This window comes from Girardinichthys multiradiatus, chromosome 5, assembly GCF_021462225.1.
Source record: "Girardinichthys multiradiatus isolate DD_20200921_A chromosome 5, DD_fGirMul_XY1, whole genome shotgun sequence".
Lineage (NCBI taxonomy): Eukaryota > Metazoa > Chordata > Actinopteri > Cyprinodontiformes > Goodeidae > Girardinichthys > Girardinichthys multiradiatus.
The window spans coordinates 16,660,359-16,675,815 of record NC_061798.1 but is presented as its reverse complement, the minus strand read 5'-3'; the positions used below and the strand labels follow the sequence as shown (position 1 = coordinate 16,675,815).

Here is a 15,457-nt window from a genome sequence, read left to right as displayed (position 1 = left end):
TAATGACATAAATAATTTTAAAAAATGGGGCATGCTTTTAAAATTTTAGCACCGATATTATTCGACAATTGTTGTCTTGGGGGTGTTTTGGGGTTTGCACATCAACAAAAATTCCCTCAATAGCTTTATTAAACAGTATGCAGCACATGCAGAGGGGACTCCTCTGGAACCTCTGGAGATCATTGTGGAAAGAAGGATTCTTCATAAAATGAAGAACATTATGGAGAACCCTGAGCATCCTCTTCATGAGACTGTCCTACAACAACAGTGTCTTCAGTCAGAGGCTTCTTCAGATCTGCTGTAAGACGGAGCGCTACAGGAGATCCTTCCTGCCCACAGCCATCAGCATCTACAACGGCTCTTTGAAGAAACCTTCATAATATGAGCTACAACAACATTTAATTTCCCTTTGGGATTAATAAAGTATTTTTGAATTTGAATTAACAGCCTTCAGGATGGTAAAAATAATAAAAATAATGTTGGAATGCATAAGTACAGTCTTTGGTGCCGACGAGAACAATAACTCTGTAGGGAAAAAATTCAACGTTGAAGTTTTAGCCCAAAAACTTTACTCTGATGTAATAAATTTAATACTGCGCTGTTTGAAGTACTAGGCAAGGTCAGATTCTACATAAAGAGAACTGTGCACAGTCGAGCTGCACAATACAGTATATCAAATCACAGTCTTCATTACAGTTTTCATGTATGCAATAAGGCAAAAGATGCAATATGTGGTAGGCTATTATATTTCCAGTGCCATGCATTTACACCCTGCAGACCAATATCATCTATCCACATATCCGGCTAGATGGACGTTTAGGTATATAGTGGCGAAGAATTCAGCGACACAGATCCAAAAGTTCACCGACAGCAGTAAGGAAACTGTGATGACGGAACAAAAAGAGCTGATTCAGGACATTGTTAGTTATACCCAGTCGATATCAATCTGGCAATATTCAGAAATAAAATCACATGTTCATGTTTTCCTAATGTTGAGCTACCCTAGTGAACAACAAATGGGGAAAAAAACAAGCAATAGCACGAGTTAAAGATTCTTTTATTCTGAAACTGGGAGAGCAATGAGAATGAAATACACCTTACACTTTTCAATGAAGTGTTTTAAACGTACTGTTAATAACAGCAGAATGTTGGCAGCAAAAAATCTTGTTGCTATTTTGTTTTTGTCAAAAATGATATTTTTTTACACGTGACTTAATCTTTCAATCTTTCACAAAATGCTAAGCTTTTTCCCGGTTAATAAGCAATGAAGATAACTTTACTTTCTTGTTATTACTAAACACATTTTTATTGTTCTTTTTAAAGATGTCTTGCAATACAACGTAGTTCGCATCAATTTAAATTAAATACAAAGAAATAAAAACATAATCTTCAAAATCTTTTACTTTAAAACGGGTCAGGTCTGCCATAATGTTCCAGAGAAATTAAAACAAAAGCAGAACGGTTGTGAGAGTGATCAATATAAAATATATTATGTAATTTCCCTTGGCGAAAAACAATGTATTCTCTAACTGAATTTGAAATTAACTGACTTTCTACCAGCTGAAAGCCGCATCAGAGAGCAACTGGTGCCAGAGTCATGTTCCTGGAAAGCAAAGGCAGCTTCTACGAACACATCTGAGCAACCCTGTTACTTGGAATCACGGTTGTCATATTACAGGTCGCCATTACACAACTCAAACTCGTTCTTAACAAACAATGGGAGGAGCTAAAAAGAAAAATGCAGATGTTCTGCATTTCTAATTAGCAGAATGGAGATAGAGGTTAGTAGTGTTTTCTCAAGTAAAACATATGCAGCACCCACCCACAATTATGGCCCCCTGGATGATATTTAATTACTATTAGAACTAGAACCGGCCCACAGGCAAACAGCCGCCCGCTGGCGTTTTGCACGCACCAACACTACATTACCCACAATGCAACGGTAGTCCACAAAGTCACTGTAGCGCGCACATGCGGCTTCATTGTTCATCAGCAGTCACAGCAGAGATCAACTTTCAAGTACCCCCCTCCTCAAAAATGGCTAAACGTGAGGTGGACGCTGAGAACAGGGGGTTTCAAGCCAGGTGGGAGGCAGAGTACATGTTCACGGAGGCAAAAGGCAAACCTGTGTATCTTCTGTGTGGAGAAAGTTTGGCTGTAATGAAAGAATATAATGCAATATAAAGTTTATAATGCACGCACTTTTATGTATGTATTCATCTTGATATTAAGAAACATACTTTGTTTTTCAAACCACATACATTTTTTGCTGTTTGCCTGTGAAAATGTTCTGCCTTGAGGTTACTGACAGAGCCATAACAAAATATTGCTTTATTCATTTAATTATTAAATAATGTACTCTGTGTTAGGTTTTGGTTCTATAGGCTATGTGCAATCATTTAAATATGTTTTAAAAAACATTGAACCAGTCTGGCCCTTGGCTTGTAGCAAATTTAGTTTTTTGGCCCTTGGTGTATTTGACTTTGACATCCCTGGTCTAACAGGCCAGCTGCAGCAGCTCAGGTTGGTCCTGGCACGGAGCAACCTCATGGGCACACTGGGCCCTGTGTCCCAGTGACACAGCTCTATCAGTCCTACAACGCAGCCTTAGTGACCTCTTAAAAAGAGTCCCAGTGTCCCCAGAGTTCTCCTCGGAACAATAAGTGCGTTCTCCCTCCACTTCCATTATAACTCCCTCCACACAGCATGGCACAATGCTTCCTATTCGCCTCGAGTGGCATTCCTAAAACCCCCGGCAGCAGATACCGACAGCCCGCGCTCTCAATGCCCAAGCACTGAACTAACTCCTATCACCGCTGCCTCCGCTCTCCATAGCTCCCTTCATCGTCTGTTTAACATTTACCATATCCATTGAGCTCTAACCCATCCTAACCTTTGCCTCATCAGTGAAGGCTCAAGTTTATTGCCAGATGTGATACACATAGTGACAATTAGAAGAAATATACACAACATTTTAAAAGGCAAACTGAAGGGATCACTTAAAAAAGAATAAGGGTAAATTACAAATAAAGTGCAAATGGTGTGTTTTTATCTTGGATCATGTATGTTTATGTAGTTCAGGTTCTTACTGCTGCCCTTACTTTCAGTATATTTTGCACTCTAAAGTCAGCAGAGATACAGGAGTTGGACAATGAAACTGAAACACCTGTCATTTTAGTGTGGGAGGTTTCATGGCTAAATTGGACCAGCCTGGTAGCCAGTCTTCATTGATTGCACATTGCACCAGTAAGAGCAGAGTGTGAAGGTTCAATTAGCAGGGTAAGAGCACAGTTTTGCTTAAAATATTGAAATGCACACAACATTATGGGTAACATACCAGAATTCAAAAGAGGACAAATTGTTGGTGCACGTCTTGCTGGCGCATCTGTGACCAAGACAGCAAGTCTTTGTGATGTATCAAGAGCCACGGTATCCAGGGTAATGTCAGCATACCACCAAGAAGGACAAACCACATCCAACAGGATTAACTGTGGACGCAAGAGGAAGCTGTCTGAAAGGGATGTTCAGGTGCTAACCCGGATTGTATCCAAAGAACATAAAACCACGGCTGCCCAAATCACAGCAGAATTAAATGTGCACCTCAACTCTCCTGTTTCTACCAGAACTGTCCGTCGGGAGCTCCACAGGGTCAATATACACGGCAGGGCTGCTATAGCCAGACTTTTGGTCACTCGTGCCAATGCCAAACGTCAGTTTCAATGGTGCAAGGAGCGCAATTCTTGGGCTGTGGACAATGTGAAACATGTATTGTTCTCTGATGAGTCCACCTTTACTGTTTTCCCCACATCCAGGAGAGTTACGGAGTGGAGAAGCCCCGGAGAAGCGTACCACCCAGACTGTTGCATGCCCAGAGTGAAGCATGGGGGTGGATCAGTGATGGTTTGGGCTGCCATATTATGGCATTCCCTTGGCCCAATACTTGTGCTAGATGGGCGCGTCACTGCCAAGGACTACCGAACCATTCTTGAGGACCATGTGCATCCGATGGTTCAAACATTGTATCCTGAAGGCGGTGCCGTATATAAGGATGACAATGCACCAATACACACAGCAAGACTGGTGAAAGATTGGTTTGATGAACAGGAAAGTGAAGTTGAACATCTCCCATGGCCTGCACAGTCACCAGATCTAAATATTATTGAGCCACTTTGGGGTGTTTTTGAGGAGCGAGTCAGGAAACGTTTTCCTCCACCAGTATCACGTAGTGACCTGGTCACTATCCTGCAAGAAGAATGGCTTAAATCCCACTGACCACTGTGCAGGACTTGTATATGTCATTCCCAAGACAAATTGACGCTGTATTGTCCACAAATGGAGGCCCTACACCATACTAATAAATTATTGTGGTCTAAAATCAGGTGTTTCAGTTTCATTGTCCAACCCCTGTATATGATAAGCATGCTGGAGAAAAAGATTGAACTTCCCATGCTGCAGATGAGGCCACATTCCATAATGACATAATGAAACTCTACAGTCGTCACTGTAGCACTGAGCACTTATTTCTGGATATTTATGGAGGTGCCTGTAACAGCTATATGCAAAAACTGTGTCTACAACTTATATTTTTGTATATTTTGGCAAAAGTCAACATCACATTCTCTGGGTATGATACCCTTTTGAGAAATATGGTTTTACCATATTTAGACAAAATACTAAAGCAAAATATTTGAAGTTATCTACTGGCTTTTATTTAAAAATAGAAAATAACACATATTCCTTCTGCAGATAAAATTGGTTATTACAATTCTAATAAACCTCAAAATCAAATTACCAACATTTTATACTTAAATATATAACAGAATATATCAGTCAAGGGCAGTGTTCAAGATTAAACAATGTCAGAGAGACTGAGACAAAAACGCTGACCAAAAAGATAAAAAATGCCCATCGCATATTTGCCAAAAAATCCCTTTGATGATCCCAAAACCATTGGGAAAATATTCTGTGACATTTTGACGAGACCAAAACTATTTAACATAACTCTGCAAAGAACAGCGGGTCAGGAACACTTGACGGCAGTTGTTGCCACCAGGGGTGGAGAAACCAGTTTGTCGGGTTGGAGGCAATTACTTTCTCCACACAGGACTAGCTTGGTTTGGACTGCTTTTTATCTTAAAGAATGAAATCATCCTTTTAAAGCAGTTCTGTATTTATACAGGTTATTTTTGTGTGATATTAGAATTTGTTTAATGATATGAAACCTGTGACAAAAAAGAAATCTGCAAGGGGCAAACAGATTTTCCACAGTATAAACATCCTTCTTGGTACTGACCTGTGGTAGTGGGGTTGGGGGTTTTGTGAGGATGCCTCCAATGTAGACTACATGTGGGAGTGTGGGCCTTGGGAACTCCAGAGCCATGTCAGTGCACAGCATCCACAGCCTGCTCCCCTGCACCAAGTCAGCCATGGCCGCATATGGCTTTACTCCATGCTTCCTCATAATCCGGTCATATTTGGGTAACACAATGTAATGGACTCCAAAGCGTTGTGCCAGGTAGACACCTGTGTTAGCAATCCTCTGAATTAAGGACATTCGGTCCGTCAGCAATGAGTTAAATTCTGGCACGTATGACAACGGTGCCGGGGCTCCGACTTCTGCGGGGTACCACAAGCCTGTGCTGAAAACAGCATATTGCACACCCAGGATATGAGCGATCACAAAACCGCACATTTCGTTTGGGTCCACCAGCAGCAGGTCGAACTTGGCCTCCTTCAGGCGATTCATTACTTCCCCATTGCCGACAACAGCATCACAGTTCTGAGAGTAGTGGTCAAGGATGTCAAACAGTTCGAGAAATGTCAAGCGGCCTGAGAAGATGTTGCTGACTTTAGACTGAAGGAAGTTGTCAGCTGATGTGCTGTTAAAGATCCCGGGATAGCGCTGCAAATTGTAGTGAGAAGAGGGCGGGACCTCACGGCCCTCTGAAACTAGAAAATGGGTCTCGTGGCCCTCTTGGTGTAGCGCCGTTGCCAGCGTCTTGAAGATGTAGAGGTGCGATTCAAACATAATAGGTGGGACCACAATTATTTTAGCGGCCCACGTTGGGCTGGAACTCCAGGTAAAGAAGCTGAGAAGGAGCAGCAGCGATGATGGCAGCAACATGGCTATAAAAAAAAAAAAAAAAGGTTGTGTTAGATTTAAGATTTTTAAAAAAAGAAAAAAATGGTATAGTACATACAATTTCTATTGTTTCTATTAGGACAGAAACATACTTTAATTTATTTATCATACATTATTATGGTGCAGGATATAACATAAAAAAAATGGCACAAGACATTTTAATTTAAAAAATGCTAAATGTCGGCACAGAAATTCAAAAGAAAACAACAATGCTAATCATAAATAGACACAATTAACATTTCCAAGTCAGTTTAAGATTAAGGACTACTATAGCAGTTATAAGTTACCTAATGTAGACAGAGAGTCCTCTCCAGGAGCACTCACACTGAGCTTTAATGAGTAACAAGCACTATCTGGCAAACTCTGATGCAGAACTGTTCTGGTGTCCAAGCAACCGTTGGACGCTATGGCAACCAAAGCCACCTACATGTCATGTGGTGGTCATGTGGCCATGCTAGAAGGAAGCTTTTTCTGACCTACTATGACAAACATAAATGTCTGTAGTTTGATAAACACTACAAGTACTCTAACTTAAACTGTAAACGGGTCATCATTATGTGTTTCTGCGGGAAAATCATCCAAAACATAATCAAATCACCACAGGAATGGTTCAACAGACCCAAAATCAGTCATCTTTAATGGTCATCTCAGTCTCCAGCCTTAAATCCTACAGCAGATCTTTGCGATGAGCTGCAGTGAAGAGTGCTTAAGAGAAGGATATGGAGAAGAATGGTCAAAGATCCCTCTTTCTGAAGGCTTCAACCATGTCAAATGATAAAGAAAAACACTGAGTGCCATCCTTCTGGCAAACAGGGAAGTACTAACAATAGGCGCCATTAAAAAAAAGTAAATAAATGCTTAGTGTGGGATTTTTTTGCCCCCTAAATAAATGTTATTTAATGAATAAAGAAAAACATCATAAATAAATTGTCATCAGGCCAAAGGAAAAACAATGTGAAACAAAGTCCAAGATAAGCCCTTAACTGCATAGGATATATTGGCATTTATAAAAGAACAGGTCTAACAGTGCCCATTGAACACAGCTGGCAGTGTTGGTTTAAACACCATGCGTCTATTCTGGATGTGTCACAATAACCATACAATAACTGTAGAAAGTGCACAGCATCACAATGATTGTGCATCACAGCAAATAATGACACGAAGTTTACATGCTGACTATTGCAAATTTATTTATAATTTATTTATAGAAGCAATGTAAATGGTGGATGTCTTTGTTCAGTCAGTAAAGACTTCAGCCTTACAGGGAAAATATGTCATTATTCATCAAATTGTTTTTTTATAGACAGACTCAATTTGTTTAACCTCCCTAAATGCTTGCCAGGAGAAGCTTTTCTGCCCACCTTGTGTTAAACCTACCACTAACCGCTGGTTTTAAACAAACTCAACATATAGATGTGTGCAGCTTTTATGTCTCAGAACTTTTAAACTTCTGCTTTGGTTTGACATTGTTGGATTAAACGCTTTCATACCACCACAGTCTGCGCAGGGCAGTCGCTGACATGGTGTGGGTAGTACCAACGTCACTCTAAAACTCCTGGCTGCTCTATTCACAAACTCAACCACAAAGAGCCATTATCATGTCACTGCGCCTATGTGCCCACTCTTATTATCTGGGGTTCTCATTTGGATGAATGATCAACCTTAAGAAGAATAGAAATTGTTTAAAAACAGTGAAGGACAGTTCTTCAAATCAAGTCAAGTCAGGGGGGCAGAATAAAAACACATGCCACGCTTTTTAGATAGATAGTTGTAAAATAAAAACAAAAGAAAAAGAAAACCATGTATCCTTTTCCTTCCCATTCACAATTATGTTCTACATTGTTTTGGTCTATCAAATACAACCCCTATAAAACACATAAAAGTTGGCGGCTACATTGTGACAAAATGTCTTGAATGTGTATGGATAATACTGCAAGGCACAGTAACTTTAAACAACTGGATGGCATTAACACCAATAAGGGATACTTAAATTCTTAGAAACAATATACTGCAATAAATGTTTTATATGTACCCTGGCACACAGGGCTCTTGGCATATCTTTCAGCAGCCTATTGCTGACAGACTGGCAATAACTTAAGAGTACCCAGACCTAAATATGAAGTGTTTCCTATTCAGTGCATTGCATCAGTTCCATACCATATCAACCCTATGGATTCTTATTACTACATGTATAAGATCTACCAATTGCATGAGCATTTTCATTGAATGGCAGGACTCTTTTCGGCAATCGTCTGTCTATTTGGTATGTAAACTAAACTAAGAAGCACATGAGTCACCCATTTGTTCACAGAATGCACCTCGTCTCCACAAGCAGCTGGGTCTTGTAAGAGGACTCAAGATGGGCCGCCATTTTGTTTGCCACTGTCCGGAGCATATCGCAATAAACACTCCAAAGTCCAGACTGTTGACAGTAACTATAGAAACCAGCCGCCGTCTACGCAGGGCTCTGATGTGTCATGACTTAAATTACTAACAATCGGGTCTAGTTACCATGCAGCAGCTTCATCTAGATAAAGAAGATCGTTTGATAGGACACAGTTATATGGGTTTGGAGGGTTAGAGATGTACAGTATTAAAGAGTATCTTAATTTTATGCTTTTAAACAATAAGCATCCCCAAATAAACACTGCAAGTAAGAAAATTAGCAACATGCAATCTTGTTGAAAATTACTACAAAAGCTCTCCTTCTGAAAGACATCATCATTGACTGAGAGGGCAGAGAAACCTCACAGTAATTGGCAGTTTTTGTGTAACTAACGATCATTTTGGCTTCATCAAACAAAATTTACCCTACAGGCACCCCGCAGTCAAAGAATGTATCTTGTACCAAAGGCAGAAAGGCCACAGGAAAATGGATTTAGTTGTGTTTGTTTTGTCTTTAGCTCCATGTTACATCTACCAACAACACTTAAAAAAGCTCAACAAGCTGATAAAGAAGGCTGGCTCTGTTCTGGGGACTCCTCTGGAACCTCTGGAGATCATTGTGGAAAGACGGGTTCTTCATAAAATGAAGAACATTATGGAGAACGTTGAGCATCCTCTTCATGAGACTGTCCTACAACAACAGAGTGTCTTCAGTCAGAGGCTTCTTCAGATCTGCTGTAAGACGGAGCGCTACAGGAGATCCTTCCTGCCCACAGCCATCAGCATCTACAACGGTTCTTTGAAGAAACCTTCATAATGAGCTACAACAACATTTAATTTCCCTTTGGGATTAATAAAGTATTTTTGAATTGAATTTGAATTGAAGACTTCAGAAATTTCAAATATGTGTGGCAAGCATATGATTTGTATGTAATTGTTAAAAGCCTCTTCCATTTAGGCCATCATATTGAAGTTCTTGGCTCATATTACAGCTTCCTGTTTTGTCTGAATGAAAAGCAAATCCATTACAATATCAACAGGAAGAAATTTAAAAATGTTTTCTTATACTAATTAAAACCTGCAAAATTGTGTTTTCTTGTTCTAGAGCAGCTTTGCTTCTGCAGTGAGTTCCATGAAGAGGCACATCTGACATTGAAAACATGACAGCCAACCCTATCTTTTGAGTACTGTAAAATAATTTAACAAGTCTTCTCAAAGTGGTGGTATGTGTACTCAGTTTGTAGACACACACAACAGGTTTTGAGAACGAGGTCATGTCAACTTTACAATCAAAGTTTAACTGCAAACATGCAACCTATTAAAATCTGAGAATAGTGTGATGAACTGTAGGCATATCTTAGGTTAAACCCTGATAAATATTGTACAGATCTAACTCAGCAGTAGAAGGTTATTCCAAGAATCAGTTTTTAAACACAGGCAGCATCCAATAGGTCAGCAATATGTCCAAGTGTGTCCAATTATGTATGGACACCCATACGAGAGTAGACACCAGAGTGGTTAACATCTTGAATAATGGTGAAAACAAAATGGAAGTGGAAAAAAAAAAAACTCGACTTTCCTATGCCAGGACACATGAGCTGATGTTTATAATGGCAACATGATCTCTCAGCATGCCCTTATCTTTTAAAGTTTTATCAGCATTTGACAAAGAGACAGGCCAAGATATGTCTGCAGTTAAATAATCCCTGTAAATATTAACCCCTAAAAACATTTTGTCAATGACATCAATGGCAGAATACAAGACTAGGAAGAAACTATGAGTCTACTCACTCATGCATTTTTACTGTCAACTAACCAGAAACCAATTATTTACTTTTGTCAGTGCTGACTTACAACTAGCAAATGTCAACACCGCCACCAGAATGCAAGAACAGGCCCGACAGGTTTTGTCTATACAAGACATAATATCTGCAACATCAATAATCCCAATGCCGGCTTTACGGGTAAAAGTTGGGTAGTTTTGACCAAACACTAGGGCAAAACTGCGACCCGGTTTGTTAGATTAAAGAGACATAAAAATATGGTCATAAAGTCAATGCAGATTGCATACAGCAATATCTAATACACTGTTATTGCATATGGATTATGTTGTCTAAATTTTTACCCATTTTTTGGCTTTGATGCTAAACCCAGTATGCTGGGGCAAACCCATAAGCTGACCTTGTTGTGTTAAATCCACCCAGGCCTGAATCGCTCCATATTTGACTCAAGCCAAAACGTTTAAGAATACAAGATTTAAATAAACATGTTTGCAATGTCATGCAGGAAGAACGTGCAGAATAACATCCCTGATTACTTCCATCATAAAAACAAAAAATGTCTTCACAAAACAGGTCCTTATCTACGGCAAGTCCATCACTCAGGATTAGGCGTGGGTCAGTATCAAAGTATAATGAGGTTTTTAAAAAGTTATAGTTTCAAAACCCCCAAAATTGTCCAACAGTCATTTTAATGAGATGACCAGTTTTCTCCAGCAATTTAGGCAACACCACCTCTCCTCCACTTGTTGCTGCGCACTGCTGGTTAGCAGGCTGAACGAAGGCTGCTACACTTTTCCCTCACAAGACAATTTGGCTCCTTGAGGATTTTTCTGGTTGGTGCATTACATGTTTTGCACTTGCATGCATACTCAAACGTCCTGTTTGTCTAAGACATTTCAGGCCTCCAAAACTAAAAGTAACACTTTTAAGGGATTACTACCATAGCTCTCAAAATACCTCAGTGACTGAAGACAGTCAAAAATGCTACATTTAGTATCTATTAGCTACTTCCAAAGACTTATACTGAACCTATAAATGCTGTGTAGGTTACCAAGGGATATGCAGTAGCTACTTATCAGAGTGTGCAGCCAACAATTTTTTTCCCCAAGTTGTTTGATTGGCGATTACTGGCTCCGCCATCCCCTCGAAAACAACTTTTTATTTGCAGGTTACACATTCAGGAATTTCTTATGATAACATAAAGTAAACATACCCAGAATATCAAGTGATGTCCTTTCATTTTTGTTCCAGTTGCATTGCTGGGAATTAATGCAGAAGATTTGGCAAGATAGAACCATATTTTATTTATCTGGTAATAATTAACCAGGTAGCCTGTTAATTAATGTCTTTATGTAATTTTCTGTTGCTGTATTAAATGCACAATTAAAATTTATTATTTTTTGTGATGTTCACATGTTCACAGGTTTCAATGTAAAATCAAAGGCCATCAATTCACTTGTGGTGTCTAACTCCTAACTTGGTATTATTTGGAATTACCTTTAATGATAATTTCATTTATTTGACAAGCAACTTGTATGTTAGAAAATGTTGCTAAAACACACAATTATAGGCCTGCAAGACAGGTGATTACTATTGCGGCTTTCAAAATACTTAAACCCTATGTAGGCAGTCAAAAATACTGCATTTACTAACAGTTTATGACCTTCAAACACCTACAGTGAACACATACACGTGGATAGTAAAACTAGGCCTCCGATCCAGAGACAAATAGACACACCCTCTTAGAAAACATTTCATGTGCATTTAATGAAAAAGTCACAATCTAATTAGGCTGGAGTAAAATACTTCTATTTCAGTGCGGATGATTGCATTGTATTTTAAATATCAAACTAAAATTACTAACTATAAATATACTGTATTTTTAAGACGTTGATTGTGCTAAAGACACTAGGGGTGCACGGTGGCGCAGTTGGTAGCACTGTTGCCTTGCAGCAAGAAGGTCCTGGGTTCGATTCCCAACCAGGGGTCTTTCTGCATGGAGTTTGCATGTTCTCCCCGTGCATGCGTGGGTTCTCACCGAGTACTCCGGCTTCCTCCCACAGTCCAAAGACATGCCTGTTAGGTTAATTGGTCACTCTAAATTGCCCTTAGGTGTATGAATGAATGAGTGTGTGCATGGTTGTTTGTGTGTTGCCCTGCGATGGACTGGTGACTTGTCCAGGGTGTACCCTGCCTCTTGCCCATAGACTGCTGGAGATAGGTGCCAGCTCCCCCACGACCCACTATGGAATAAGTGGTAGAAAATGACTGACTGATTGTGATAAAGACTAAAATATAAGTTATTAAGTGTGAAAAACACAAATCGGCACTATAATCATTGAAGGTGACAATTTTGATACTAAAAATTCAGAAAGTTCCTGAATGCATCACTAAAATGCGTCACAACAAATTAGTCTGCAATAACACAATAAAGAGATTTATTTAATAACTGATCAATTAATCAGATACAAATATACATTTCTATTTTAATCTTTTAACTGTTGTAATTTATCTCAGTGCTCTTATGCTTATTTTGTATTTAAACTGCAAATTTTCAATCATACTTGAACATATTCTTGAATATTTTTCGTTTATCAAATACAAGTGAATTTCTTGCTGTTTTATCTTTCCAAGCTCTTTTATTTCTTTCACATTTATTACACAAAAAATAAATGTTAAGCATTTTTTTTAAATATATAACTTTAAAATTATTTTGCTAAATGCTTTACCTTTATTACTGTGATGAATTTAATGACATCCTAATTTATATATCTAGCTAGTTTTTGGCCCAGTAATTACTTTATCGAGTCAATAATTTCTGCATGTATTCTTAATTTTGGCAGTATTGGTCCTCCTTAGTTTCGGCTGTATCGCTTTAAGTAAATAAAAAAACAGAAAAATATTTGGAAAAAGTCCACCTTTCCACATCCTCGGCGATATGATCTTAATGCATCAAACGTCGCACGTAAGAAGAATGGCAGTGAACAGTTTCGCTGTGTAACCCAGGCAAACCGCGCTGTACACCTGTTGTAAAACGCACTTTCAATGGCCTTACCTTTAAGATTTGCAGGTCAGAAGAAAAAAATGTGAGGGGAAACTTCACAACCCCCGTATTTAAGGAATGGAAATTCAAGTGTCAAAACCAAAGAATAAACTTTGGATGGGGAAAAAAGGGTTAGCTGAAGTTTAAATGGTTCCCCGAGTATCGAATACGACAGAGGAAAGCATGAAACTCGCTATCTCTGTCACGGGGTTGGTAAAAGGCGGAGACTTACGGTGTTACGAGATGAGAACAAAGGGAGTGGCAGATGGAAAAAAAACACACACACTGACTCAGTGGTTGGGTGACTCGGGTTCGATAAGAGCTGGGCGTACGTACCTGCACAGGTAGGCTAGTTTGTTTCTGTGACACTTCAGCCACTCCATGGCGCCTGATATGGGGAGTTGGGATAAGCTTAAAGGTCACAAGTTCTTTTGAAAGAAAAGGAGGTCCAAAGTGCTACATTTTTGTCTGAGTCGTACTCCTGGGTCAAAACACACTGGTAGTCCAAGAAACACACGCTATCCTGAGCCATCCTTTTAGGATTTTATTTACATTGAGTGCCTTTTCCTTACATTTTTTTCATTCTGTCTAATACATGATCATTTTCTGATCAAGCGATTCAACTCCTATATAAAGATAATTCAAGCATAAATGTGCTTTTCAATAATAATAAAAAATATATATATATATATATATGTCTTTCATCTATTCAATTAAAAAAGTGAAACTTATATTTGGATTAAGGGGTCCAAACTGTTAGCCGCATGAGCCAAAATCATCAAGTTATAAGTACATGCAGGATATCAAAATTTGATTTGTTTATATTAAAATTAAAAAATAACTTTTATGTGATTTCTTTTTTTTTTTTTTTTTTTTTTTTTTTAGTGTTGGGCTGCTCAGTGGCACAGTTGGTAGCACTGTTGCCTTGCAGCAAGAAGGTCTTGGGTTTGACTCCTGCCCTGAGGTCATTCTGCATGAAGTTTCATGTTCTCCCTGTGCATGGGTGAGGTCTCTCCAGGTACTCCGGCGTCCTCCTGCAGTCCAAAAACATGATTGTTAGGTTAATTGATCTTTTTAAACTGCCCTTAGCTATGAATGGGTGTGTATATTGGTCCTTGTGTCTCTGTGTTCCCCTGCGATGGACTAGCGACCTGTCCAGGGTGTACCCCACCTCTCGCCCGTAGACCACTGGAGATGGGCACCAGCTCCCCTGCCACCCTGTAAGAAAGATGCAAGTATAGAAAATTGATGGATGTGATTTTTTATTTTTTTTATATAATTTTACCTGCTCAACAATCAAATAAACACACCGTATTATAATGAATGGGACAAAGCAGTCTGATTTTGGTTGAAACTGGATCTGTTAATAATTCCAGATCCGAAAGGCATACATTGTCCAACAATTCTTTTCTGCAGGCTGTTTTTTTTTTTTTTCTTGGTTTAGAAAAATTTGTAAGCCTGTTCTCTAAAACAAAAACAGCTTAATGAATGCCAACAACAAAGTCTGCTTTTCACTAGAAGTGCTGAATGTTTGTAGTCCTATTTACTATGAAATTAAAATGGAAGCAAATAACGTGGTTAATCACAGACAAATGCTTTGTGTTGAACCTAACATTTCCCATTTCAACTTGTCTTCCTGTTTTTTGGAAGGCCTAAAATCAGTGAATATCTCACTTTTTCTTTAAGTTTTCATTTGCATTAACCACCTGTGCTGACATTCCAAATTTGCACCATTCTTGAATTGTGGTGCTGGATGATGCAAAATCAAACAGAGGTCTGCAAATGGCATGTGGGCTAAACTTGAGACTCCCTAATATAGACTTCTCACATGCAGAGCGACATATTTTAAGAAGTGAGTGGACAGTTATGCTTGTTTTCGTAGATGATTATGGTTTACAGGTGATGAAATCTCAAAATTTAGTTAATCAGACTATTTAAATGCATAAAACTTTGAAAGTCCAGTTTAGTTGTCCTTTTAGGTCTGGTGTGCTTCTACTAGATATAAAGAACTTGCTTGCTATTCTAAAATCCTTATGTATGCTATTATCAGCTTAACGAATTACTTGTCGGGGAAGGACTGTGGGTCGGACCAAAGCGCAGACAAGA

The 15,457-nt window shown here is 39.0% G+C and overlaps 1 protein-coding gene across 2 annotated transcripts in view; it reads right to left on the bottom strand.

Annotated features, from left to right (window-relative positions):
• Positions 1–13,539, bottom strand: part of ugt8 (UDP glycosyltransferase 8) — a 29,204-nt gene extending 15,665 nt beyond the window's left edge. Inside the window, exons 1-2 of one of the 2 annotated variants that reach the window (XM_047365718.1) lie at positions 13,364–13,539; positions 5,294–6,126 (exon numbers count right to left, since the gene is read on the bottom strand). In XM_047365718.1, the coding sequence (XP_047221674.1) occupies positions 5,294–6,124 (831 nt within the window). In that variant the 5' untranslated portion in view covers positions 6,125–6,126; positions 13,364–13,539. Of the gene's footprint in view, positions 1–5,293; positions 6,127–6,429; positions 6,537–13,363 lie in introns of those variants that run through there. The other variant, XM_047365719.1, reaches the window with a different exon arrangement.
• Positions 13,540–15,457: the final 1,918 nt, after the last annotated feature.